The sequence below is a fragment of the Ranitomeya variabilis genome, chromosome 3 (genome assembly GCF_051348905.1).
Source record: "Ranitomeya variabilis isolate aRanVar5 chromosome 3, aRanVar5.hap1, whole genome shotgun sequence".
NCBI classification, from domain to species: domain Eukaryota; kingdom Metazoa; phylum Chordata; class Amphibia; order Anura; family Dendrobatidae; genus Ranitomeya; species Ranitomeya variabilis.
The window spans coordinates 692,255,917-692,280,233 of record NC_135234.1 but is presented as its reverse complement, the minus strand read 5'-3'; the positions used below and the strand labels follow the sequence as shown (position 1 = coordinate 692,280,233).

At 47.4% G+C, this 24,317-nt stretch overlaps 2 protein-coding genes across 6 annotated transcripts in view; both read left to right on the top strand.

Moving 5' to 3' along the window:
• LOC143817060 (serine/threonine-protein kinase Nek3-like) overlaps positions 1–24,317 on the top strand; it is an 852,762-nt gene that overhangs the window by 773,912 nt on the left and 54,533 nt on the right. Inside the window, exons 1-2 of one of the 4 annotated variants that reach the window (XM_077298146.1) lie at positions 8,420–8,517; positions 18,094–18,164. The exons of 1 other annotated variant lie outside the window; for it this stretch is intronic. The gene's annotated coding sequence lies outside the window, so the exon portion shown is untranslated. Of the gene's footprint in view, positions 1–8,374; positions 8,518–13,139; positions 13,271–18,093; positions 18,165–24,317 lie in introns of those variants that run through there. 2 more of the 4 variants (XM_077298144.1, XM_077298147.1) reach the window with 2 other exon arrangements.
• Positions 14,622–16,912, top strand: LOC143817061 (uncharacterized). Of its 2 annotated transcripts, XM_077298149.1 has the most exons (4): positions 14,622–14,998; positions 15,365–15,459; positions 15,556–15,706; positions 15,911–16,912. In XM_077298149.1, exons 1-4 carry the CDS (start codon positions 14,819–14,821, stop codon positions 16,142–16,144), a joined length of 660 nt encoding a protein of 219 aa, XP_077154264.1. In that variant the 5' UTR covers positions 14,622–14,818; the 3' UTR covers positions 16,145–16,912. The 2 variants fall into 2 exon arrangements, with proteins under 2 accessions (XP_077154264.1, XP_077154263.1); XM_077298148.1 differs by having other exon boundaries at positions 14,624–14,998; positions 15,365–15,706.

Below are 24,317 nucleotides of genomic sequence, written 5' to 3'. Positions count from 1 at the left end.
CCTAATAAAGATTGCAACTCTTTTAAGGTGACCTTCTCCAAAATTAAACAGCGGGAAATTGCAGATTGCAGCTTGAACAATTTTTCAGCAGGTAAAGAACAACACATATTATGAGAATCAATCACGATACCTAAGAATTCAATTGACGTGCAAGGAGGAACCGTTTTTTCAAATGCAATTGGGACACCGAACTGTTCACATATTCCTAAAAACCTGGACAGCAAGGACTGGCATTTAAATGATTCAGCAGGGCCAATGAACAAAAAATCATCGAGATAGTGTAACATGCCCCCTCCAAAAAAATCAAACTCCACCACCCATTGAATAAATTTAGAAAAAGACTCAAAATAAAAACAAGACAGAGAAAACCCCATCGGAAGACATCTGTCGAAAAAGAATTTATCCTGAAAAGAAAAACCTAGAGAATTAAAACCATCCGGATTAACTGGTAAGATCCTAAATGCTGATTTTATGTCCGATTTTGCCATAAGGGCATCGCGACCAAATGTCCTTAGTAAATCTATTGCCACATCAAAAGATGTGTACTGAACCGAACAATTACTACTGCTCACTTCATCATTTAACGATTCCCCTTTTGGATAGGACAAATGATGTATGAGTCTAAAAGACCCGCTGTCTTTTTTAGGAACAACACCTAACGGTGAAATCCTAAAATTTTCAAATGGGGGAGTGTTAAACGGACCAGACACTCTTCCTAAATTTAATTCCCCTCTGATTTTTTCTTCAACTACCTCTGGGAATTCGAGTGCAGATGGAAGGTTAGCCACCATCTTGCAGCCCGATCCTAAAAATGGGGGTACGAAAAATCCCTTTAAGAAACCTTCAAATAGAAGCGAGCTACTCTCCCGATCGGGATATATTTTTAACCATGGCACCATGTTTCCCAGGTTCACCGGCGTCGTTGCTTTTAGAAAAGGTTTCCCTATTGCCAGGGTGCTGAATACCTTGCATTTGTTTTTTATAACATTTGGCCATTGGATGACTGCCCCCACAGAAGGAGCATTCATGCCGAAACCTGCAATTCTGAGCCCATTTACATGATGACTCATTATATGCAAAGCACACACCCTTTTTTAACATGGGGGTCGGGGCCTGCCTATGAGATGGAAACCTCTGAGGCATCATTAATTAAATCCAAAGCCCGACATCTTTATTACCCCAAGCTAAATTAGGGAACATTGACAGCTTCTGTCTGAAAGCCTCGTCGTAAAGGAGCCAGGCCATACCGCCAAAATTACGGTATGCCTCTAAAATACAATCTAAGTGCTGAAAAAGCCCAGAGCAGAGATTGGGATACTTCTCGCCTAGGACAGCAGAATAGATGGAAAAACATTGAAGCCAGTTATTAAAGGATTTTACTGGATTAGATTTCTTTTTTTCATCTGCGTCATCTTTTTTTTCATACCTATTCTGCTGATCCCTGCCAGACGGTAATAAAGAAAATAAATCAATAAATGCTCTGCTCCAAATCTTCTCCTTTACCACGGGGCTCAGATGAAAGCCCAGAGGTGACACTTCACATGTTAATGATTCTTTCAAAAGAATCTCTGGCAGCCCTGGCCTTAAAACAGTACCAGAGCTGCCGGAATTCATTTCACTAGTAGAAGATCTATGGGCAGCTGGCAAAACGTTGCTGCCTAAATAATCATCTAGAGCTTCCTTAATCAACTCTTTCATATTCAGAGAATGGACAGACAGAGGGACAGATATATTCTCACCATCTCCATGACGTCCAAGATCGTGCGCTGCAGCGTTACTAGCACTCAAGCCTACTCCTGTAGGCGAATGCGAACGCTGGTGAGGATGCCTCTCTTCTTGGCTGGGTGAAGGAGCGCTGACCCATGACTTGGAAGCTGCGGCAGCGGCAGATGATGTGCTGTAAATGGCGTTCTCTGCGCTGCCCAGCGATGCGGTGTCCCAGGCTCCCTGGACCGCTGCAGCGCTTGTACGGCTGCAGCGGTTAGATAAATCTTCACCGCTCCCCGCTGCGGCTGGAACTAAAATAGGCTCTTCCGATCTTGACACGCCGACTCTGATGACAGCTTCCGGCGCTGGGGCTTGTGACGACTGCCGACCGGAGCGAAGCTCCCGCGACGCGCTCCGAGACTTCCTCCTCGTTGAACTCCGACCTCCAGCGCGTCCACTCCTAGAGCGCTCAGGGACGCGCGAAGATGGCGGCACTGGCGAGTATACCACTCTCGCCCTCCGGTTCCTCTTGGGGCTTCGACTTGATCTCGCAGGTAGAGATACAGCTTCTAAAGGTTGGGAAGGAGGATGCGACGGTGATGCAGAAGAAACTAGGACCTGAGGCTCGGTGGTAGGTTTTATAGCCGGTCCCATAGCTAAGCAACTCTGCAGCCACTCGGCGCCTCCCTCAGCTTCCGCCCTCCGGATCAGCTGCTGAAGTAAGGAATCCATCAGCTGTCTTCATCAGGTGACTGAGAGACAGCTGATGGAACAGCTGATTAAATAGGAAAAAATTCTTCCCGCACTTTTCATATCAGCCAATCATAACTCGCAAAAATTGCGGGAATAAAACCAGAATAAACCAGCTGGAACCTGCTCACGCCAAGCGCAGCTTTCTTCATAACTTAACCCTTTCAGACCAAGCTTTAAAACTCCATATAAACCTAATGAAATTTATTACTGCTACCTGAGAATAAACCAATGTGTGGTTAGCAGCAAAATATATTTATAGGGGTTGTGTTATCATGCGACCCCCCATGTATTCTTCAATGGGGGGGCGTCCATTACGAGTTCATAGACACCTAACATGTCTAGATTATTTTTTAATTTAGTGGTGAAAAAAAATCCAGTTTGTTAAAAAAAAAAAAAAAAAATTGTGTCGTATTCCGAGATCAGTAGTGCCTCCATTTTTCGTGATCTCGGGTTGGGTGAGGGCTTATCTTTTGCAGGCCGAGCTGACGTTTTTAATTATACCATTTTAGTGCAGATATAATCTTTTCATAGCCCGTTATTGCATTTTAGTTTTACTTAGGGTTAGTTTATTTTTTTTAATATTTTTCTATAACTATTTACATTGTGTCCCATTACTGCTGAGATCAATGAAATTCCCACGCATTTTGCATTTAATAATGTGACTGGAGTATGAGGATAATCAGCCAGACTACTAGGAGGCTAGATATCTATGGGGATTACAGTGGGTACGGAAAGTATTCAGACCCCTTTACATTTTTCACCGAAGTATCACCAATACCAGACCCAGGAACTGCCAACATTAAATAGCTGCCCCAGTACCAAAGAGAAGCGAACTAAAGTTAACCCTGACCTGACCAGGATGGAAGCGGAACCATCATACCTCCCAACTTTTGAAGAAGGGAAATAGGGACAAAGTTTGTGGCGCACATGATATTACGTAAAAATATAATGGCCACACATAGTTACACCTCATACACACGCGGCTCCGCTCCATACACCTTGCACACACGGCTCCGCTCCGTACACCTCGTACACTCACGGCTCCGCTCCGTACACCTCATACACTCACGGCTCCGCTCCGTACACCTCATACACACACGGCTCCGCTCCGTACACCTCATACACACACGGCTCCGCTCCGTACACCTCGTACACACACGGCTCCGCTCCGTACACCTCGTACACACACGGCTCCGCTCCGTACAGCTCGTACACTCACGGCTCCGCTCCGTACACCTCGTACACTCACGGCTCCGCTCCGTACACCTCATACACACACGGCTCCGCTCCGTACACCTCATACACACACGGCTCCGCTCCGTACACCTCATACACACACGGCTCCGCTCCGTACACCTCATACACACGGCTCCGCTCCGTACACCTCATACACACGGCTCCGCTCCGTACACCTCATACACACGACTCCGCTCCGTACACCTCGTACACACACTTTCTCCATGTGGTTTGGGTGCTGGAGAGATGAACACTTCCATGGGACGGGGTGGAGATGCTCAGTGACACTGCTGGTGGTGGTGTGGTCACATCTTGTCTTTGCGGGTAGGCTGTTGTTCGTGAGCTGGATGAAGAGGTCAAGACCGCAGCAGAAGAGGGAGCAGGAGGAAAGCTCACATCTGTCATGTTTTTAAGGTGTCTGCTCTACTGCAGCTCGTACTTAGAACTCAGATGCAGGTGGTGCTCAGGTTAAGAAAATGTTAAAAAAAAAAATCAGAGGAGATGCTTCATGACTTTGGGCTGATAGTGCTTGGCCGATTTGCAAGGGGATGAGGTGGAAGAAAGACGCCCAAGGTCCTCAGGTGAAAACTCTGCGCGTGGACCCAGTGGAAGGACCTGGAGGTGCTCTCAGCCATCCAATCTAACACCACCTGCACATGTTCTTGCCTCACGATCCATCCAGTGGTGCTCGGGCCTAGGATATGGGGCACAACATCCTGTGGACTGCATGCACCAGAGGAACGTGTTTGATGTAGACACGTAACTGGCACAGATCAGCCATGTCATCTCCTTGTAGCAGGTACACCTCCACCACGACCTTCATTTGATGCTCTCCTCATGTTCCCCCCCAACAATAATTCCCAGTAGAGAAGAGGCTGAATTAGGGCACACTGAACCAGGCATCATTACTGGCAGCGTGCATCAGGTTATTACAGCATGCTGCACCAGGGTGGTAAACAAACAGTATACAGTAATTGTCTACATTTTTCTTTAAAAAAAAAAGAAATTAGTAAAATATTAAAATGTGAGAATCATCAGTGGTTGATACCCTTTTAAAGGAGAAGTGTAAGAATGATTGTAGCGGCGTCTCCTCCGCTCTCTACCAGGCTCAGTATAGGAGGACGCTTACAGCAGTGGATACAGACAGCGCTCCCACTCTCATCCAGGAGAACGGGAGGATTTGTTCTCACTTCTCAGTGCTGTGCTCGCCCAGGTTTTATTCATCTTAGGCTACGCTCACATTTGCGTTGCGTAGGGCGCAGGTTCGGCGACGCATAGCGGCGCATGCGTCCCTATATTTAACATGGGGGCGCATGGATGGACATGCGTTGGCTTGCGTTTTGTGACACATGCGTCATTTTTGGCGCAAGCGTCAGGGCGCACAGGACGCTGCATGTTGCATTTTTTAGGCGCCAAAAATCATGCCAAAATTGGACGCATGCGTCACAAAAAGCTGCGTTTTGCATGCGTTGCGTCGCCGACGCTGCGCCACACAACGCAAATGTGAACGTAGCCTAAGTGAGACACAAAATGTGAAAAGTCCCATATTCTACAGAACAGAACTGGCCGTTATTGCAGCAGTTCATTGATAAGGAGGGTGAGGTTTTATTGTCCTGTGATTTAGGTCAGATCCAGGGTTGTGAAGTCTCCAGGGGGTCTGAGGAGCACATCCCTTAATTAATGTAGCAAGACAAATACATGCGACACATTCATTCCTGCTCTGTCACAGGTCGTCAGAATTTTGTAAACCATTAGTACAAAAAATAAAAATGTGAATATTGCCTGACATTACAAAGATACATTTTTCCTCTGGAAAATATGTTATTGCCTGTCCCATCAGTGGTGGCAGCAGCCAAACCCTCAGCGAAAAGCAGCTTATGTCTTTTTAAGAAAAAACAATTAGGGTGAGTGTCCACGGTCAGTTAACGCTGCGTGTTTGACGCTGCGCAGAGCTGCAGCGTCAAACACGCAGCGTCCAGATGTTCCAGCATAGTGGAGGGGATTTTATGAAATCCCGTGTCCACTATGCGTGGAAACACGCATCCGTCTTCCCTGCGACTCTGGACATGCTGCGCGTCTTTTCAGATCGCAGCATGTCCGTATGCCTTGCGGGGACGCAGCGTCCCCACAAGGCATATCACAGGGCCCTATGGGAGAGAGCGATGATCCCGGATGTGAACAGTTAACACATCCGGCATCATCGCGTCCTAGAAAGGGGGCGGGGCTTAGCGCCGAGCGGCTTCGCCGCTCCGGCGATAGCGCCGCCCATCCTGATCGTGGACACGCACCCTTATGGATTTAAAAAAACAAAACAAACATATAGCTAGTCGGGCTGTATGGGCTACATGGAAGTGCGGGTCCGGTCTACTGGTGAGGACGTTCCTGCAGATAGTTTCCCCAATAAACCGCAATGTGTAAACTCACCCTCATACAGATCCAACTGCAGTTACTCTCCACTAATGTCACCCCGAGCTTTAGAATTATGGAAAGGAAAATTCAACTCATAGCTGTCACACTATTTCATTACAAGTCAAATAGTTAGAAATAAAAAAGGAGAAATATATACATATATGCATACATACAAATGAATAATAAAGAGTTTTAGAAAGACACTATAAGACATGAGTGTGGGGGACGGGAAAGGGAAAGAGAAAGGGGAACGGGACGGACAGAGGAGGGGACAGGACAGGAACAGCGGACGGGCCGTGTCCAGGGGGGGGGTTAGAACAGAGGACGGGTCGGGCCAGGGGGGGGAACAGAAGACGGGACGGGGGGGGGACAGACCCTAGCAAGACAATATAAATGGAGAGAAATCTAACATTATCAGGCACCCACAATGTCATCCCTCTGGGTCCTCACATGGATTGTGGGGGCACCAGCGTTTCACTTGGTGAAGAGAAGTCCAGTGATGAAATGACATCTGCAGGGAGGTCACTGCTCTGGGGGACACAGGATGGGGAAAAGCCACAATACCTAGAATAAAACAGAAAAAATCATGCAGAAAACTCGATACCAGTAGTGGCTGACTCCAGTGGCCTCCAGGATAATACTGGACAGCACAGCGTGCGAGGACAGAATAAAGGCCGGGGTCTGGAGACATTATTGTCACGCAGTTTCGCTCCCAGAGATCATAGGTCAGTCATCGTGGTGGACAAAGACGTGAGCACTGCTATGGAGGTGCACGGGTAGGTTCCCACACCTTCTCACACATTGTAGTAACTGAAGGTGGTCGCATGAGACCGAAACGTTTTGTTGGTTCTACACAATAAATACTCAAGCTACTAGCATTAAGTTGAGTGCCGGGTTTATTTACATATAGGTCAGTCATCAACCTGACATCATGTGTCCCCAATAATATTAATGAGAAAACGTTTTATGTAAAAAAAAAAAAAAAAAAAAAATACAGGACCGACTCCTCACCATCAGTCAGAGATTCTCATGTTAAGTAATATCAATCCCTCAGATCTCCATCATCATTCATCCCCTCCCCTGTTCGCCCCCACACACGTAGCACTATACTTCCCTGCACACCCCTCACCGCAAGTGACATCACACACTGACCTGCACAGCACGTGTGAAATCAGCCCCCCACACCATGCAGACCCATGCGAGTAACATCAGCCCCATTCTGCAGGTAGACCCCCCCCCCCACGCATGCAACATGACCCCCTTCCCCAGAAACCCCCAGCACCCAGCCCTACTCGCAAGGAACATGACCCCCTTCCCTACAGAGACCCCCAGCATGCAGTCACTCTTCCCCAGGCAGGCCCCTCCAGCATGCAGTCCCAGGCAAGCAACGTCACTCCCTTCCCCAGGCAGGCCCCTCCAGCACGCAGTCCCATGCAAGCATCACCCCCTTCCCCATGCAGGCCCCTCCAGCACGCAGTCCCATGCAAGCATCACCCCCTTCCCCATGCAGGCCCCTCCAGCACGCAGTCCCATGCAAGCATCACCCCCTTCCCCATGCAGACTCCCAGCACGCAGTCCCATGCAAGCATCACCCCCTTCCCCATGCAGACTCCCAGCACGCAGTCCCATGCAAGCATCACCCCCTTCCCCATGCAGACTCCCAGCACGCAGTCCCATGCAAGCATCACCCCCTTCCCCATGCAGACTCCCAGCACGCAGTCCCATGCAAGAATCACCCCCTTCCCCATGCAGACTCCCAGCACGCAGTCCCATGCAAGAATCACCCCCTTCCCCATGCAGACTCCCAGCATGCAGTCCCATGCAAGAATCACCCCCTTCCCCATGCAGACTCCCATCATGCAGTCCCATGCAAGCATCACCCCTTTCCCCATGCAGACTTCCAGCACGCAGTCCCATGCAAGCATCACCCCCTTCCCCATGCAGACTCCCAGCATGCAGTCCCATGCAAGCATCACCCCCTTCCCCATGCAGTCTTCCAGCACAGTCCCATGCAAGCATCATCCCCTTCTCCATGCAAACCCCAAGCACGCAGTCCCATGCAAGCAACATCTCCCCAGGCAGACCCCACCTCCAGAATGCACATGCAGCCCCATGCAAGCATCACCCCCTTCTCCCCAGGCAGACTCCCAGCTCCTGCATGAACATCCGCTTACCTGATCTGTGACCCCAAAACACTCCAAATCCCGCCATGACATCCACAGTTTCCCCCTGTCTGCTCTAGTCTGCTGCTCTATGGAGGAAGAGGCGCCGCCCCTTCTGGTCACATGGGCATGACGTCAGTAGAGGTCCTTTCGCCGACTTGGTGGTGTGCACAGCACTGCTAGCAGGAGGACAGCCCAGCCCAGCTCTGCCCAGCACTGCCCAGGTGACTGCAGCCGCCGGACTCCGCTGGTAAGAGCTGCGCTCAGCACTCTCGGGGCTTCTGGCTCCAGTACAGCCAGTCATGCTCTGCTGGGTTCTGCTGTAGCTTCCCAAACACTGGAGACATGAGGATGTGTGGGGGACAGCGGTGCGGTGCGGTGTGGGTGTGGCTGTGGTGGGGTGGGTTGTGGTGTGGGTGTGGTCTGGTGGTGTGTGTGGGTGTTGGGTGTGGTGTAATGTGTGGGGTGTGTGGTTTGGTGGTGTAATGTGTGGCCTGGTGGTGTGTATGTGTGTGTGTGGTGTAATGTGTGGGGGGTGTGGTTTGGTGGTGTAATGTGTGGCCTGGTGGTGTGTGTGTGTGTGTGTGTGTGTGTGTGTGGTGTAATGTGTGGGGGGTGTGGTTTGGTGGTGTAATGTGTGTGTGTGTGTGGTGTAATGTATTGGGGTGTGGTGTTTCGTTTCCCATGGGGCTGATCCAGTCTAACATTATTCCTGCGAGATGACATTAGATTGGATTATTGTATTCTCTCCATGTTATCACACCCACTGCGGCCAATCAGCGCTGTTGTCACTGTCCCCGCCTTCAGACAAATCAAACAGGAAGAGACCATTAGGAGGCGGGGCAGTGACGCCAGCGCTTATTGGCCGCCAGGTTCGTGCGTCACAACAACAACACGGGAGCGGCAGGTGACCGTCACCGAGCACAGACACCGCGGGACCAGCGCCGGCACACACAGTATTAGGCCTGTCCCACACGTCCAGATAATTCCGGTACCGGAAAAATTGGTACCGGAGTTATCCGTGTCCGTGTGCTCACGTGGCACATCAGTGTGGCACATGTGCGGCAGCCGTGTGCCGACTGGGTACCACATGGAGCGTGCAGGAGACAGCGCTAGAGATAAGCGCTGTCCCCTGCATCTGGTGCTGAAGCCGCCATTCGTTTCTTCTCTCCAGCAGCGGCGTTCGCTGGAGAGAAGATATGAAAAATCTTTTTTTTTTTTTTTGTGCTTAAAATAAAGATCCCTGTCACCACCCCCTGTGCGCCCGCCCGCTGGAAATAAAATACCCGGCTCCCTCGCTGCTTCCACTCAGCGCCGCTGCTTCTTCCTGTATGAGCGGTCACGTGGTGCCGCTCATTACAGGGATGAATATGCGGCTCCACCTCCCATAGGGAGCAGCAAGGGAGCCGGGTGAGTATTTTATTTCCAGCGGGCGGGCGCACAGGTGGTGGGAGGGGGGTGGTGACAGGGATCTTTATTTTAAACACACACAAAAAAATGATTTTTCATATCTTCTCTCCAGCGAACGCTGCTGGAGAGAAGAAATGAATGGCAGCTTCAGCACCACGCTGGGGGGACAGCACTTACTGTAGCGCTGTCTCCTGCACGGCACACGGACAGCATCCGTGTGCGGTACGTGTTTTACACGGACCCATTGACTTTAATGGATCCGTGCGCTCCCACGAACACTGACATGTCTCCGTGTTTTGCACACGGACACACAGTCCGCAAAAAATCAATGACGTGTGCAGAGACACATTGATTTTAATGTGTCTACGTGAGTCAGTGTCTCCGGTACATGAGAAAACTATCACCACACGTACCAGAGCCACTGACGTGTGAAACCGACCTTATTAGCGTTATTATTTAATGGTGCCAATCAGGGGTTTGAGGAGGAGCTGTCCCAGTGGTGCCCAACTTCTTTAATATCTTACCTCACTATGTGCCAGCAGGCTCCACAACTGAGAAAAATGGTCTGATTTATTCTGATCAGTTTTTCTTCTATGTAGAGATAAAAAAAAGTTTCTGCCCCCTCTCCATCTTGTCCGTGAAAGTCAGACCCCAATCGGCTGTCATGTGAGCTCTGTCAGATTTTTATTCTTTTTCTTTGTAACGGACCCATAGACTCGTTTTTCAAATTCTGATCTAACCATCAGTTCAAATTCGGTCTTCTCCATTTTTTTTTCCTACACACCACTTGTTCCTAAGAAATAATCGGATATGTGCACAGCCCCACAGAATGTCATAGGTGCCATCGGTGTCCGTGAAAACCACAGATCGCACTTGTCTGAGAAAATTGATTCATGAGCACGAGCTCTTATACTAACAGGTGCGCAGACCCTTTTTTTCCCTTTTATATTAGAGGGGTTTTCCCATCTCCATAGATGAATCTTGTTAAAATAAGCACTTTGGCAATTTAGTCCTTATTAAAATTTGCAGCCATTAATGAGATATTAAGCTTTCCGTTTACAGTTCCTAGGAGACCGACTACCGCTGCTGTGTAGCTTGTGTGATGCAGTGAACCCTGTTGCAGCTAGGGGGCGCAGTGTGTGCTGCTCAGGATATGCATGCAGGCGTATCTGTGGTTATAATGATGGTGAAACAGTGACTGGCAGAATTGTAAATGGCCGATGTGTGTCGCAGAGGGAGTCTGCGCTGTAAACCTGATGTAATGTTGTTCTGGGACCTGTAGTCCCACTGTCAGGACTCTGGACATTTTTTACCTTTTGTGCATTACTGCCCTTTTCCAACATGGCGTCTTTGGTCTCATGTGCACTTGTCTTCCTGCTATAAAACTCCACCCCAGCCTTCAGTCTGTGCTAGATTATTCTGCCTTGCATCCAGCTCCTGACCTCTGATTACTCCCTGGCTATATACCTGCTCCTGTGAACCTGTGTGGTGATCTTGCTACTCTGCTCTCAGTTCCTGCTGCATACACAAGTTTCCAGTAATCCTCTTTCATCTGCTGCTCGTGTTTACTTTATCTGCATTTGCTGGACATGTAAGCTGCTGCTGCAATAACTTGAGACTATTAACCAGGCCTCCCTGGTTGCGCCGGTATGCGTTGTCGCATGCGTCATTTGGGCGCAACAGTCAGGGCGCAGCCGACGCTACATGATGCAGTTTTTTCTGCGGCAAATTTCATGTTAACGTCGAACGCGTGCGTCACAAAACGATGTGTTGTGTATGCGTTGCGTCGACGACGCTGCGCCCCACAACGCAAATGTGAACGTAGCCTAAGCTGCGTTTATTATTTGCCCCAAGTGTTGTGGACTTGAGTTTCTCTCTGCACCTGTTTGAATCACCGTGTGATAATATAGATTTTACCACTTATAAAACTGTGTCCTGCAGTTGTCTTGTTCCACGCAAAGAGTCTCCTGAGTTATCCCCTATAATTATTACAGGATACTCTAGCCTAAAAAAAAAAAAGAGACTGCTGGAACAATGACTGCAGAAAGCAAATTAGAGCAGGTGTTTTCGATAATTAGATCACTGCAGAAAGATGTGGAAGGTCTGCAAAATAAGTTTGGAAGCTTTGAACACAATCAACAAGTGTTTGGACAAACTTTGCAGGACTTGAGCAACCGCATGGCAGCCCAGGAAAACAAACTTGCTGGCATAGAGTCCCAGTATGGATGGGCTTTTCAGGACATAAGCACGCAAATAGCTGCACAAGCGATTTTACCCTCTGGGCAACCGCCACCAGCTAGCCCACCTAAGTTGCCCCCATTCAGATTTAATGGTGATCGCAACAAATTTCGTGGCTTTGTGAATCAATGTATGCTATATTTTGATGTGCATGCTGACCGTTTTCCTACTGATAGATCCAAAGTATTGTGTGTAATAATGCTACTGACCTCACGAGCGCTCGCCTGGGCGAATCCAATGATTGAGTCTTGTGACCCATGGTTAAATGACTTGGATGATTTCTTGGCCGCTATGGCATTAATGTTTGATTACCCTAATTGCCGTGCAACCGCTGAATCTGCTTTGTTGTCTTTACGCCAGGCAAAACGTTCTGTTATTGAGTATGCCACTGAATTCAGGAGATTGGCGGTAGATACTAATTGGGACAGTTATGCACAATTACCTATTTTTAAAAGGGGTCTGTCTAGTATTGTAAAAGATGAACTAGACCGCTCTGAGTCACCACAAGAGCTAGAGACATACAGCATTGTGTGCGCATAGACATTCGCCTTACTGAGCATAGGCAGGAGAAATTTGCTGCATATAACCGTGTTTCTAACTTTTCCCTTCCTTCCAAAGAGCCTGCAGGTAAAACCTCTCGGGAGGTGGAGGAGGTGCCCATGCAAATTGATTCCGTTCAGAGGCGCGAGATCAATGAGCGCCGGGAGCATCGCCTTCATGAAGGTCTATGTTTCTACTGCGGCCAGTCTGACCACTTCTTGATCAATTGTCCTAAGTGTTCTAGACGGCCTAACAAGGTGCTAGCAGCAGTAGGGGAGTATGACAACTGTGATGATGAATCTGACATCCCTGAATGTAGCCTGCCTTTAAACGCTGTATTCCATTCACTTTCTATGACTTCACCCCCCAAGGAGCTGAAGGAGAAGAACTCTCACTGTTCTCTCCCTATTAAGATCCTGTGTTCAGGACAATGGATTTCCAGTTCAGCTATGATTGACTCTGGTGCAGGTGGCAATTTCATGGATATCGCATTTGCCAAGGAACATGGTATTAAAATTCAGCAAAGAGCCTCTCCAATTACCATGGAAGCAGTGGATGGGTCACCTTTAATCTCTGGGCCTGTGGATCAGGAGACAGTACCCCTTGAAATTTTGTTGGAGCCTAATCATCAGTAGTAACTTTCTTTCTTGCTAATTTCTTCTCCTCATTTTCCTGTGATTTTAGGCATTCCTTTGTTGCGTTCTCAAAACCCAATTATCAACTGGTAGACCAAGGAGATTATCTTCCCAACAAGGAGCAACTCAGCGTTAACAGAAGCTGTCCCTGAGTCTACGGCTACGGAACCACATGTACAGGTATTTTCTTTACCTCCAGCTTATAAAGAGTTCTCTGACATCTGTGACAAGAAGAAGAATGCAGATCAGCTTCCTCCACACAGGCATTATGACTGTCCCATTGAGCTGCTGCCCAAGGCAGCCATTTCTTTTGGTAACGTATACCCTTTGGCGGCACTTGAGCTTCAAGCCTTAAAAGAGTATATTGATGAAAATCTGACCAAAGGCTTCATACATCCTTCTTCCTCACCAGCAGGGGCACCTATCTTTTTTGTAAAGAAGGACAGGACCCTGAGACCCTGTGTTGACTATCGAGAACTCAATAAGGTAACCGTACGAAACCGTTACCCTTTGCCTCTGATTCCCGAATTACTGGAAAGAGTCCGCTATGCTAAGGTGTTCTCTAAACTGGATCTTCGTGGGGCTTATAATTTGGTGCGTATTCGTCCAGGGGATGAGTGGAAGACAGCATTCCGATGCCGGTATGGACACTTTGAATCTCTTGTGATGCCCTTCGGGCTTTGTAATGCCCCTGCAACATTTCAACACCTTGCTAATGACATTTTCAGAGATTTGTTGGACCAGATTGTGGTGATCTATTTGGACGATATACATATCTTTTCTGACTCTCTACAGGAACATGAAGAACATGTCAAAACTGTTTTAAGACGTCTGAAAAAGAACCATCTGTATATTAAACCAGAGAAATGCGAGTTCCATCGTTCTGAGATACAGTTCTTAGGGTATATCATCTCTCCCCAGGGGCTGAACATGGAATCTGGTAAGATTCAGGCTATCCTTGACTGGCAGGTACCCAAGAACGTTAAGGAGGTACAACGTTTTATTGGTTTTGCAAATTTCTACAGACGCTTCATTTGAAATTTTTCTGATATTGTCCATCCCATTACTTCCTTGACAAAGTAGGAAAAGCCCTTTAAGTGGTCATCACAGGCTCAAGAAGCTTTTGATCGGCTTAAGATCTGTTTCACCTCAGCACCGCTGTTGATACACCCAGATCCAACACTTTCTTTCATTGTGGAGGTGGACGCTTCTGATAATGCTTTGGGGGCTATTCTCTCCCAAAGAACTGGAGAGAAGGGTCTGCTACATCCTTGTGCTTTCTTTTCCCATAGACTAACCTCAGCAGAGAAGAATTATGACGTGGGAGACAAGGAATTGCTGGCTATTATTGCGGCTTTCAAAGAATGGAGGCATCATCTGCAAGGAGCTGCACAACAGATCATAGTGCTAACTGACCATCGCAATCTAGAGTTCCTTAGATCCGCTAGATGTCTTTCTCCTCGTTAGGCTCGTTGGAACTTATTCTTAAATTAATTTAACTTTATCTCGTACCGTCCAGGTTCTTGTAACGGGAAGGCTGATGCTTTATCCCGAATCCATGCTGCGGATTCCGTACCTGGAGCCCCGTCCAAGACCATTCTATCTGATGCCAATTTCATCTGACTTATCCACGATCAGGACTTGTGGAAGGAGTGCAGGGAGGCCTATGAAGGTGATGTATTTCTGGCCAACCCACCTGTGGATATTAATCTTGTCTTTAAGGGTGGAATGTGGTTCAGAGATCGACGTATCTACGTCCCGGAGGTCATCCGTCTGCAGATCCTCAAGTTGGTACATGAATCCAAGTTGGCTGGTCACAGGGGGTACAGAAGACACGAGTTCCTGAGCCGATTCTTCTGGTGGACAACTTGCCTGAAGGATATCAAGGACTATGTTCTCTCTTGCGAGGTATGTGCCCGTTACAAGACTCCTCATGTGGCACCTACGGGTCTTCTACAACCATTACCTGTTCCGTCCCGCCCTTGGGGGTCTATATCAATGGACTTTATTGTGGAGCTGCCTACATGGGGGGCATGAATACAATCATGGTGGTAGTTGATCGCCTGACTAAAGCTGCTCATTTTGTTCCGTGCACTGGCCTCCCCTCAGCTAAAGATACAGTGAACTTGGTTATACAGAATGTCTTTCGGTTGCATGGGGTGCCGGATGAGATCATCTCTGACCGTGGAGTACAGTTCACTTTAAGATTCTGGAAGGGGTTTTGCTCTGCACTTAATATTTAATGTCTGTCTCTCTTCTGCTTACTATCCCCAGACAAATGGTCAGACTGAGCGTACCAACCAGACGCTGGAACAATATCTAAGATGCTATGTCAGCCATCTCCAGGATGATTGGTTGGAGTTGTTGCCGTTAGCCGAATTTTCATATAATAATTCTCAGAGAGCCTCCACTAAATTTACACCTTTCTTTGCCAATCTGGGTTATCATCCGTGTATCTTACCTAGGTCTCCAATTAATTCTCCGGTTCCAGCAGTGGAGGAAAGGCTGACTGCGATGAGACAAAATCTGGAGGTTCTGAAAGAATCCCTGACTACAGTTCAAGAACGTTATAAGAGATCGGCTGATAGATTCCGTAAACCTGCACCCATGTTCAAGGTAGGAGATTCCGTGTGGTTAGCAACTAAGAATCTGAAGTTAAACTTTCCTTCACAAAAACTTGGACAGAAGCTAATTGGCCCTTTCAAGATCAACGGTATTGTGAGCTCTGTGGCCTGCCGGCTGAAGCTGCCTAGGACAATGAAGGTACACCCAGTTTTTCATGTATCTTTACTAAAACCTGTATCTCCTAATACCTTCCAGGGACGTGTTGTGCCGCCTCAGCAGCCTGTGGGGATTGATGGGCAAGAACAATTTATGGTGGAGGAAATTATTGATTCCAGGATTCGCAGGAATCGGCTCCAATATCTGATAAGATGGCAGGGATATCCCCCTGAGGAAGACTCTTGGGAACCTGTGGAAAACATCAATGCCCAACAGAAGATTTCTCGTTTTCATCAGAGATTCCCTGAGAAACCAGGTCCAGGATCGTCCTGAGGCCGCTTTTAAGGAGGGAGTAATGTCAGGACTCTGAACATTTTTTACCTTTTGTGCATTACTGCCCTTTTCCAACATGGCGTCTTTGGACTCATGTGCACTTGTCTTCCTGCTATAAAACTCCACCCCAGCCTTCAGTCTGTGCTAGATTATTCTGCCTTGCATCCAGCTCCTGACCTCTGATTACTCCCTGGCTGTACACCTGCTCCTGTGAACCTGTGTGGTGATCCTGCTACTCTGCTCTGAGTTCCTGCTGCATACACAAGTTTCCAGTAATCCTCTTTCATCTGCTGCTCGTGTTTACTTTATCTGCATTTGCTGGACATGTAAGCTGCTGCAATAACCTGAGACTCTTAACCAGGCCTCCCTGGTTGAGCTAAGATATGATTTGAACTGCCTTATAAGCATATCTATCTGTGTCTGGACTAAGTCAAGGATTTATTCGTGTCAAGTATCCTCAAGAATAACTGTGCTTCATAGACTTTCTGCTTGATTGCTTGTTTCTCTGAATTTTCCTATAGACTGCTAAGCTGCATTTGATATTTGCACCAAGTGTTGTGGACTTGAGTGTCTTTCTGCACCTGTTTGAATCACCGTGTGACAATATAGACTTTACCACTTATAAAACTGTGTCCTTTAGTTGTCTTGTTCCACGCAAAGAGTCTCCTGAGTTATCCCTTATAATTATTACACCGACAAGTGTTTGTATAGTTATGAAGGGAGGCTTATTGGGCTAGTTTGAGAGCTGGGCTAGCCACGCACACCACCCATCTATGGGAGTGGTTACAACTACATAATGTGACCATGCTGTGGTCACATGGTCAGTAGTGGTCTCTGTAATGGAGACTGTGTAGATCCTGGACGGCTTGTGTGCTGGGATGTCCTGAGTGTGGACTGGATCCGTGAATAGCGCACTGTGAGGCCGTGGATCTGAAGACCTGTGTGTTGGGAGATCCTGGGAGTAGGAGCGGATCCCTGAACAGTGCACTTGGAGACTTGTGTATTGGATGGTCCCAGGTGGGGACGGACGTCCTGAATAGCGCACTGAGTGGCCTGTGTTGGAAGATCCTGGGAGTAGGATTCCTGAAGAGCACATGAAAGGAGTGGATGCAGAGTCTGCAACGGCACTGCACTGGGGGAGCTACAGCCTGTCTGAGGATCTGGACTATGATAAGTGCCAGGCAAGTTGGTGATCCCGGTTTGGCAGTTTTCCTGGAGGAGAGTGGACTGACAGGAGTCAGCGTGTGGAGCAGGAGCTCTGGGAAGGTAACCCAGAGTATGGGGAACTGTGTGTACCGACAGGGGGTCAGTAATGAACTGTGTCGTCTCCCACGGTAACTGGACGAAGTAAGGTCTAGCATGTTTAGAGACTACGAATCAATGTTGTGCGCGCTATATGACTAGAGACATTGATACGGCGTACGGACACCCCCGGGAACTAGTCAAGGAAGGCTGGCGGGTGTAGTGTCAGAACTGTGAGTTAAAGCCGTATAAGAAGTGTATAAGTTAAAGCTGCAACTTTTGTGAAAAAAATGTGCCTGTGTGACTGAGTCCCGTTTCTAAGCAAGTGTCCCCCAACACATGCGGTAAGCGCTAGCTCACACTTGTTAACGCTGTTCTGAAGCCGCACGGGATTAGGAGGTAACAGCGCGCTCTGGCGAACTTGGCCAGCTTCAGAGCTCTGCTCACAAGCTCAATACAAAAGAACTTGTAAGCACTGTCCATATTCCACTGTCTTGCAGCAGTGGTCGGTCTCCAAGGCAACGATGTGTAAAGAAAACAAAGAAAAAATAAGAAAAAAATGACCTAGCTTCAAATGTACTTCCAACGATCATTAAACCTACAACATACGGAAGCATATACCAAGTAGTAAAAGAATATCTAACTTTATTAACAAAAAAAAACATACAAGTTTTATAAAAACTATTGAAACAAGTATTGTCTTACAGGTAGATACAAAAATGGACCTGAAAACACAGGATCATCATAAGAATATGAGCCAAATTTCAGAATAAGGATGGTAATAACATGTAGCGATATTTACAGTATGTATACCAGAATTGCATTGATATATTTAAAATATAGTAAATACTCGAGTATAAGCCGACCCCCCCTTATTTTGCCACAAAAAACTGGGAAAACTTATTGACTCGAGTATAAGCCTAGGGGGGAAAATGCAGCAGCTACAGGGAAATGTCAAAAGTAATAATAGATACCAATAAAAGTAAAATTAATTGAGACATCAGTAGGTTAAGTGTCTTTGAATATCCATATTGAATCAGGAGCCCCATATAATGCTCCATACTGTTCATTATGGCCCCATAAGATGTTCCATATTAAAATATGCCCCATATAATCCTGCATAAAGGTTAATAAAGGCCCCATAAGATGCTCCATAGACACATTTGCCCAATATAATGCTGCACAAATGCTGATTATGGCCCCATAAGATGCTCTATAAAGATATTTGCCCCTTATAGTGCTGCACAAAGGTTATGGCCCTATAAGATGCTCCAAACAGACACTTGCCCCATATGCCGTAGTGCCCTACAAACGTTATTTATGGCCCCATACAGACACTTGCCCCATATAGAGCTGCACAAACATTATGCCCCTATATAGTGCTGCAGAAACGTTATGGCCCCATATAGTGCTGCAGAAACGTTATGGCCCCATATAGTGCCGCAGGAATGTTATGGCCCCATATAGTGCCGCAGGAATGTTATGGCCCCATATAGTGCCGCAGGAATGTTATGGCCCCATATAGTGCCGCAGGAATGTTATGGCCCCATATAGTGCCGCAGGAATGTTATGTCCCCATATAGTGCTGCAGGAACGTTATGGCCCCATAGATGCTCCATACAGACACTTGCCCCATTTGCTGCGATAAAAAAAAAAATCACATACTCACCTTTCCGTCGCTCAGGCCCCCGCACTTTCAATAGTCACCTGCTCCTCGTTCTGGGCGCCGATCTGTCTCCAGCACTGACGTTCAGCAGAGGGCGTGCACTGACCACGTCACCGCGCCCTCTGACCTCAGCGTCAGTGCTGGGGACAGATCGGCGCCCGGAACGAGGAGCAGGTGACTATTGCGCAGCGCTCCCCTCCCCGTATACTCACCTGGTCCTGACGCTGTGTAGATCCTGCTTCCCCGACGCCGCAGCGCTTCATCCTGTACTCAGCGGTCACATGGTACCGCTGATTACAGTAATGAATATGCGGCTCCACCCCTATGGGAGGTGGAGCCGAATATTCATTTACTGTAATCAGTGGGACCATGTGACCGCTGAGTACAGGAAGAAGCTGCTGCTGCCGGCGCCGGGGAAGCCAGGGACCTGCAGGGACCGCGCCTGGACTAGGTGAGTATTTTTAGACAGCCCCGCTCCCCCTCCTGTTGTGAATTCCGTTCTTGGGCTCCCTCCTGTGGTCATGAATGGTACTTTAGTGAGTTCTGTCCTTGGACACCCTCTGGTGGCTTTGAGTGGAACTGCTGATCTTTGAGGTTGGCTTTCTAAGCTGCCCTCACTTATTGTTTCTGCTGGCTTTCCTATTTAACTCTGCTCTGGTCGTTAGTTCATGCCAGCTGTCAATGTCTCAGTACTGGTTCAGATCTCTCTTGGATTTCTTAGATGGCCTGTCTACTCCAGCAGAAGCTAAGTTCCTGCTAGTTCATTTGTTGTTCATTTTTGTTTGAGTGTATTTCTCAGCACATGCTAAGTTTCTTGTCCAGCTTGCTATTCTGATATTTCATTGCTAGCTGGAAGCTCTGGGGGTGCAGAGTTGCCCCTCCACACCGTGAGTCGGTGTGGAGGTCTTTTTGCATACTCTGCGTGGATTTTCTAGTTTTTAATACTGACCGCACAGTTCCCTTTCCTATCTTCTGTCTATCTAGAGAAGATTCGGCCTCCTTTGCTAAAATCTGTTTTCATTCCTGTGTTTGTCACTTCCCTCTTAACTCACAGTCAATATTTGTGGGGGGCTACCTTTCCTTTGGGGAATTTCTCTGAGGCAAGGTAGGCTTCTATTTCTATCTTCAGGGGTAGTTAGTTCTTAGGCTGTGAAGAGGCGTCTAGGGAGAGTTAGGAACGCTCCACGGCTATTTCTAGTGTTGGTGATAGGATTAGGGATTGCGGTCAGTAGAGTTACCACCTCCTCAGAGCTTGTCTCAGGTTTCCGTTTTAACCATCAGGTCATTTCAGGGTGCTCCTAACCACCAGGTCATAACAGTACAGCTGGCCAACAAAGTGTTAATGCATCTCAAAAGAGGGATAAGAGAAGTTCTGAGTCAATTTTTTTTTCTTTGCAGCTTGTTTTGTCTTTCTTTTCCCCTTAACCCCTGGGTGGTTCAGGGCTCAGGTGCTGATATGGAGGTACAAAGTTTATCCTCTCGTGTGGATCAACTCACTGCAAGGGTACAAAGTATCCAAGATTATGTTGTCCAGAATCAGATGTTAGAGCCTAGAATTCCTATTCCTGATTTGTTTTCTGGGGATAGATCTAAATTTTTGAATTTCAAAAATAATTGCAGATTGTTTTTTGCTCTGAAACCCCGTTCCTCTGGTGACCCCATTCAGCAGGTGAAGATTATTATTTCTTTGCTGCGTGGCGACCTGCAGGACTGGGCATTCTCACTTGAGCCAGGAAATCCTGCATTGCTTAATGTAGATGCATTTTTTTAAGCGCTCGGATTGCTGTATGACGAACCTAATTCTGTGGATCAGGCAGAAAAGACCTTGCTGGCGCTATGTCAAGGTCAGGAAGCAGCAGAAGTATATTGCCAGAAGTTTAGAAAGTGGTCTGTGCTTACACAATGGAATGAGTTTGCCCTGGCAGCAATTTTCAGAAAGGGTCTTTCTGAAGCCCTTAAAGATGTTATGGTGGGGTTCCCCACGCCTGCTGGTCTGAATGAATCAATGTCTTTGGCCATCCAGATTGACCGGCGCCTGCGCGAGCGCAAAGTTGTCATATGGCAGTGTCCTCTGAGCAGAGGCCTGAGTGTTGTGAATTTGGATTCTGGGCTCCCCCGGTGGCCGCTTGTGGAATTGGACTTGTCATCCTCTTTCCTGTTTCACCTGATTCCATCAGTAGTGGGTGTCGCTATTTAAGCTCATTTCTCTGGTGGTTTCTTGCCGGTCAACAATGTTATCTGATGCCTCTCAGTGCTTGTTCCTGCTTCTGACAACTACTAGATAAGTTGGACTTTTGTCCATGTTTTGTTTTGCCTATTTGTTCCAGTTCACAGCTGAAGTTTTGTTACTGTGTCTGGAAAGCTCTCGTGGATCAGGGATTGCTACTCTGGCGTTATGAGTTAATGCCAGAGTTTAAGGTAATCTCTGGATGGTGTTTTGTTAGTGTTTTTCTGCTGACCATGAAAGTATACTATCTGTCTTCTGCTATCTAGTAAGCGGACCTCAAATTTGCTAAGACTATTTTCCTGCTGCGTTTGTTGTTTCATCTGAACTCACCGTCATTATATGTGGGGGGCTACTGTCTTCTTGGGAATATTTCTCTAGAGGTGAGCCAGGTCTTATATTTCCCTCTGCTAGCTATTTAGGTCTTAGGCCAGAGCTGGGCATCTAGCGATAAATAGGAAATGCTACCTGGCTATTTCTAGTTGCGCGGCAGGCTTAGTTCATGGTCAGTATAGTTCCATCTTCCGAGAGCTTGTCCCTCTATAGGCTTGCTATGATCTCTGCCTGCAGAGATCATGACAGTTTGACCGGCCATAAAGTGTTAAAGACCCAGGTTGAGAAAGGAGAGTGATAAGAAGTCTGCTGGAATTTTTTTTTTTTTTCCTTCAGTCTGCCTTGCTGCAGTCTTTTTTCTCTCCCTCCTCCTAATCTCTGTATGCTCTGTGTGCACCTGACAATAATGGATCTCCAGAGTGTAACTGCGGGTTTGAATAATCTCATCACGAAAGTACAAAATTTACAAGATTTTGTGGTACATGCTCCGGTATCTGAGCCGAGAATTCCTTTGCCGGAGTTCTTCACAGGGAATAGAGCTAGCTTCCAGAATTTCCGAAATAATTGTAAGCTTTATTTGTCCCTGAAGTCTCGTTTAGCTGGAGACCCTGCTCAGCAGGTTAGGATTGTGATTTCCTTGCTCAGGGGTGACCCTCAAGATTGGGCCTTCTCATTGCCAGCAGGGGATCCTGCGTTACGCGATGTGGATGCGTTTTTTCTGGCCTTGGGCTTGCTTTATGAGGAACCTCATTTGGAACTTCAGGCAGAAAAAACTTTGATGGCACTATCTCAGGGGCAAGACGAAGCTGAAGTTTTCTGCCAAAAATTCCGTAAATGGTCTGTGCTTACTCAGTGGAATGAGTGCGCCTTGGCGGCAACTTTCAGAGAAGGTCTCTCTGATGCCGTTAAGGATGTTATGGTGGGGTTCCCTTTGCCTGCAGGTCTGAATGAGTCCATGACAATGGCTATTCAGATTGATAGGCGTCTGCGGGAGCGCAAACCGGTGCACCATCTGGCGGTGTCTATGGAAAAGACGCCAGAAAGTATGCAGTGTGATAGAATTCTGTCCAGGAGCGAGCGACAGAATTTTAGACGGAAGAATGGATTGTGTTTCTATTGTGGGGATTCTACTCATGTTATATCGGCATGCTCTAGGCGTACAAAGAAGCTTGATAAGTCTGTTTCCATTGGCACCATTCAGTCTAAGTTTATTTTGTCTGTAACCCTGATTTGCTCTTTGTCATCCATTGCCACGGACGCCTATGTTGACTCTGGCGCCGCTCTGAGTCTTATGGATTGGTCCTTTGCCAATCGTTGTGGTTTTGATTTAGAGCCTTTGGAGACTCTTATTCCTCTGAAGGGGATTGACTCCACCCCATTGGCTAATAATAAACCACAATACTGGACACAAGTAACCATGCGTATCAATCCGGATCACCAGGAGATTATTCGTTTCCTGGTACTGTATAATTTACATGACGATGTGGTACTGGGATTGCCATGGTTGCAGTCTCACAACCCAGTCTTGGACTGGAGAGCAATGTCTGTGTTGAGCTGGGGATGTAAGGGTATTCATGGGGACGTACCTTTGGTTTCTATTTCGTCGTCCATTCCCTCTGAAGTCCCTGAGTTCCTTTCTGATTATCAAGACGTCTTTGACGAACCCAAGCTTGGGTCGTTACCTCCGCACCGTGAGTGCGATTGTGCCATAGATTTGATACCGGGTTGTAAATATCCAAAGGGTCGTTTGTTTAATTTGTCTGTGCCGGAACATGCTGCTATGCGGGAATATATAAAGGAGTCTTTGGAAAAGGGACATATTCGTCCATCTTCTTCTCCCTTGGGAGCTGGGTTTTTCTTTGTCTCAAAAAAAGACGGCTCTTTGAGACCATGTATTGATTATCGGCTTCTGAATAAGATCACTGTTAAGTATCAATACCCATTGCCATTGCTTACTGATTTGTTTGCTCGTATAGAGGGTGCTAAGTGGTTCTCTAAAATTGATCTTCGTGGGGCGTATAATTTGGTGCGGATCAGGCAGGGGGATGAGTGGAAGACCGCATTTAATACGCCCGAGGGCCACTTTGAGTATTTGGTCATGCCTTTTGGTCTTTCTAATGCCCCTTCAGTTTTCCAGTCTTTTATGCATGATATTTTCCGCGATTTTCTGGATAAATTTATGATAATATATCTGGATGATATTCTGATTTTTTCTGATGACTGGGACTCTCATGTCCAGCAGGTCAGGAGAGTTTTTCAGGTTCTGCGGTCTAATTCTTTATGTGTGAAGGGGTCTAAGTGCGTTTTTGGAGTCCAGAAAATTTCCTTTTTGGGGTATATTTTTTCTCCCTCTTCCATTGAGATGGATCCCGTCAAGGTGCAAGCTATTTGTGACTGGACTCAGCCCTCCTCTCTTAAGGGTCTTCAGAGATTTTTGGGCTTTGCCAACTTTTACCGCCGATTTATTGCTGGTTTTTCGGATGTCGTTAAACCACTGACTGATTTGACTAGACAAGGCGCTGATGTTGCTAATTGGTCCCCTCATGCTGTAGAGGCCTTTCAGGAGCTTAAGCGCCGTTTTGCCTCTGCCCCTGTGTTGCGTCAGCCTGATGTGAATCTGCCTTTTCAGGTTGAGGTTGACGCTTCGGAGATCGGAGCTGGGGCAGTGTTGTCGCAGAAAGGTTCCGACTGCTCCGTCATTAGGCCTT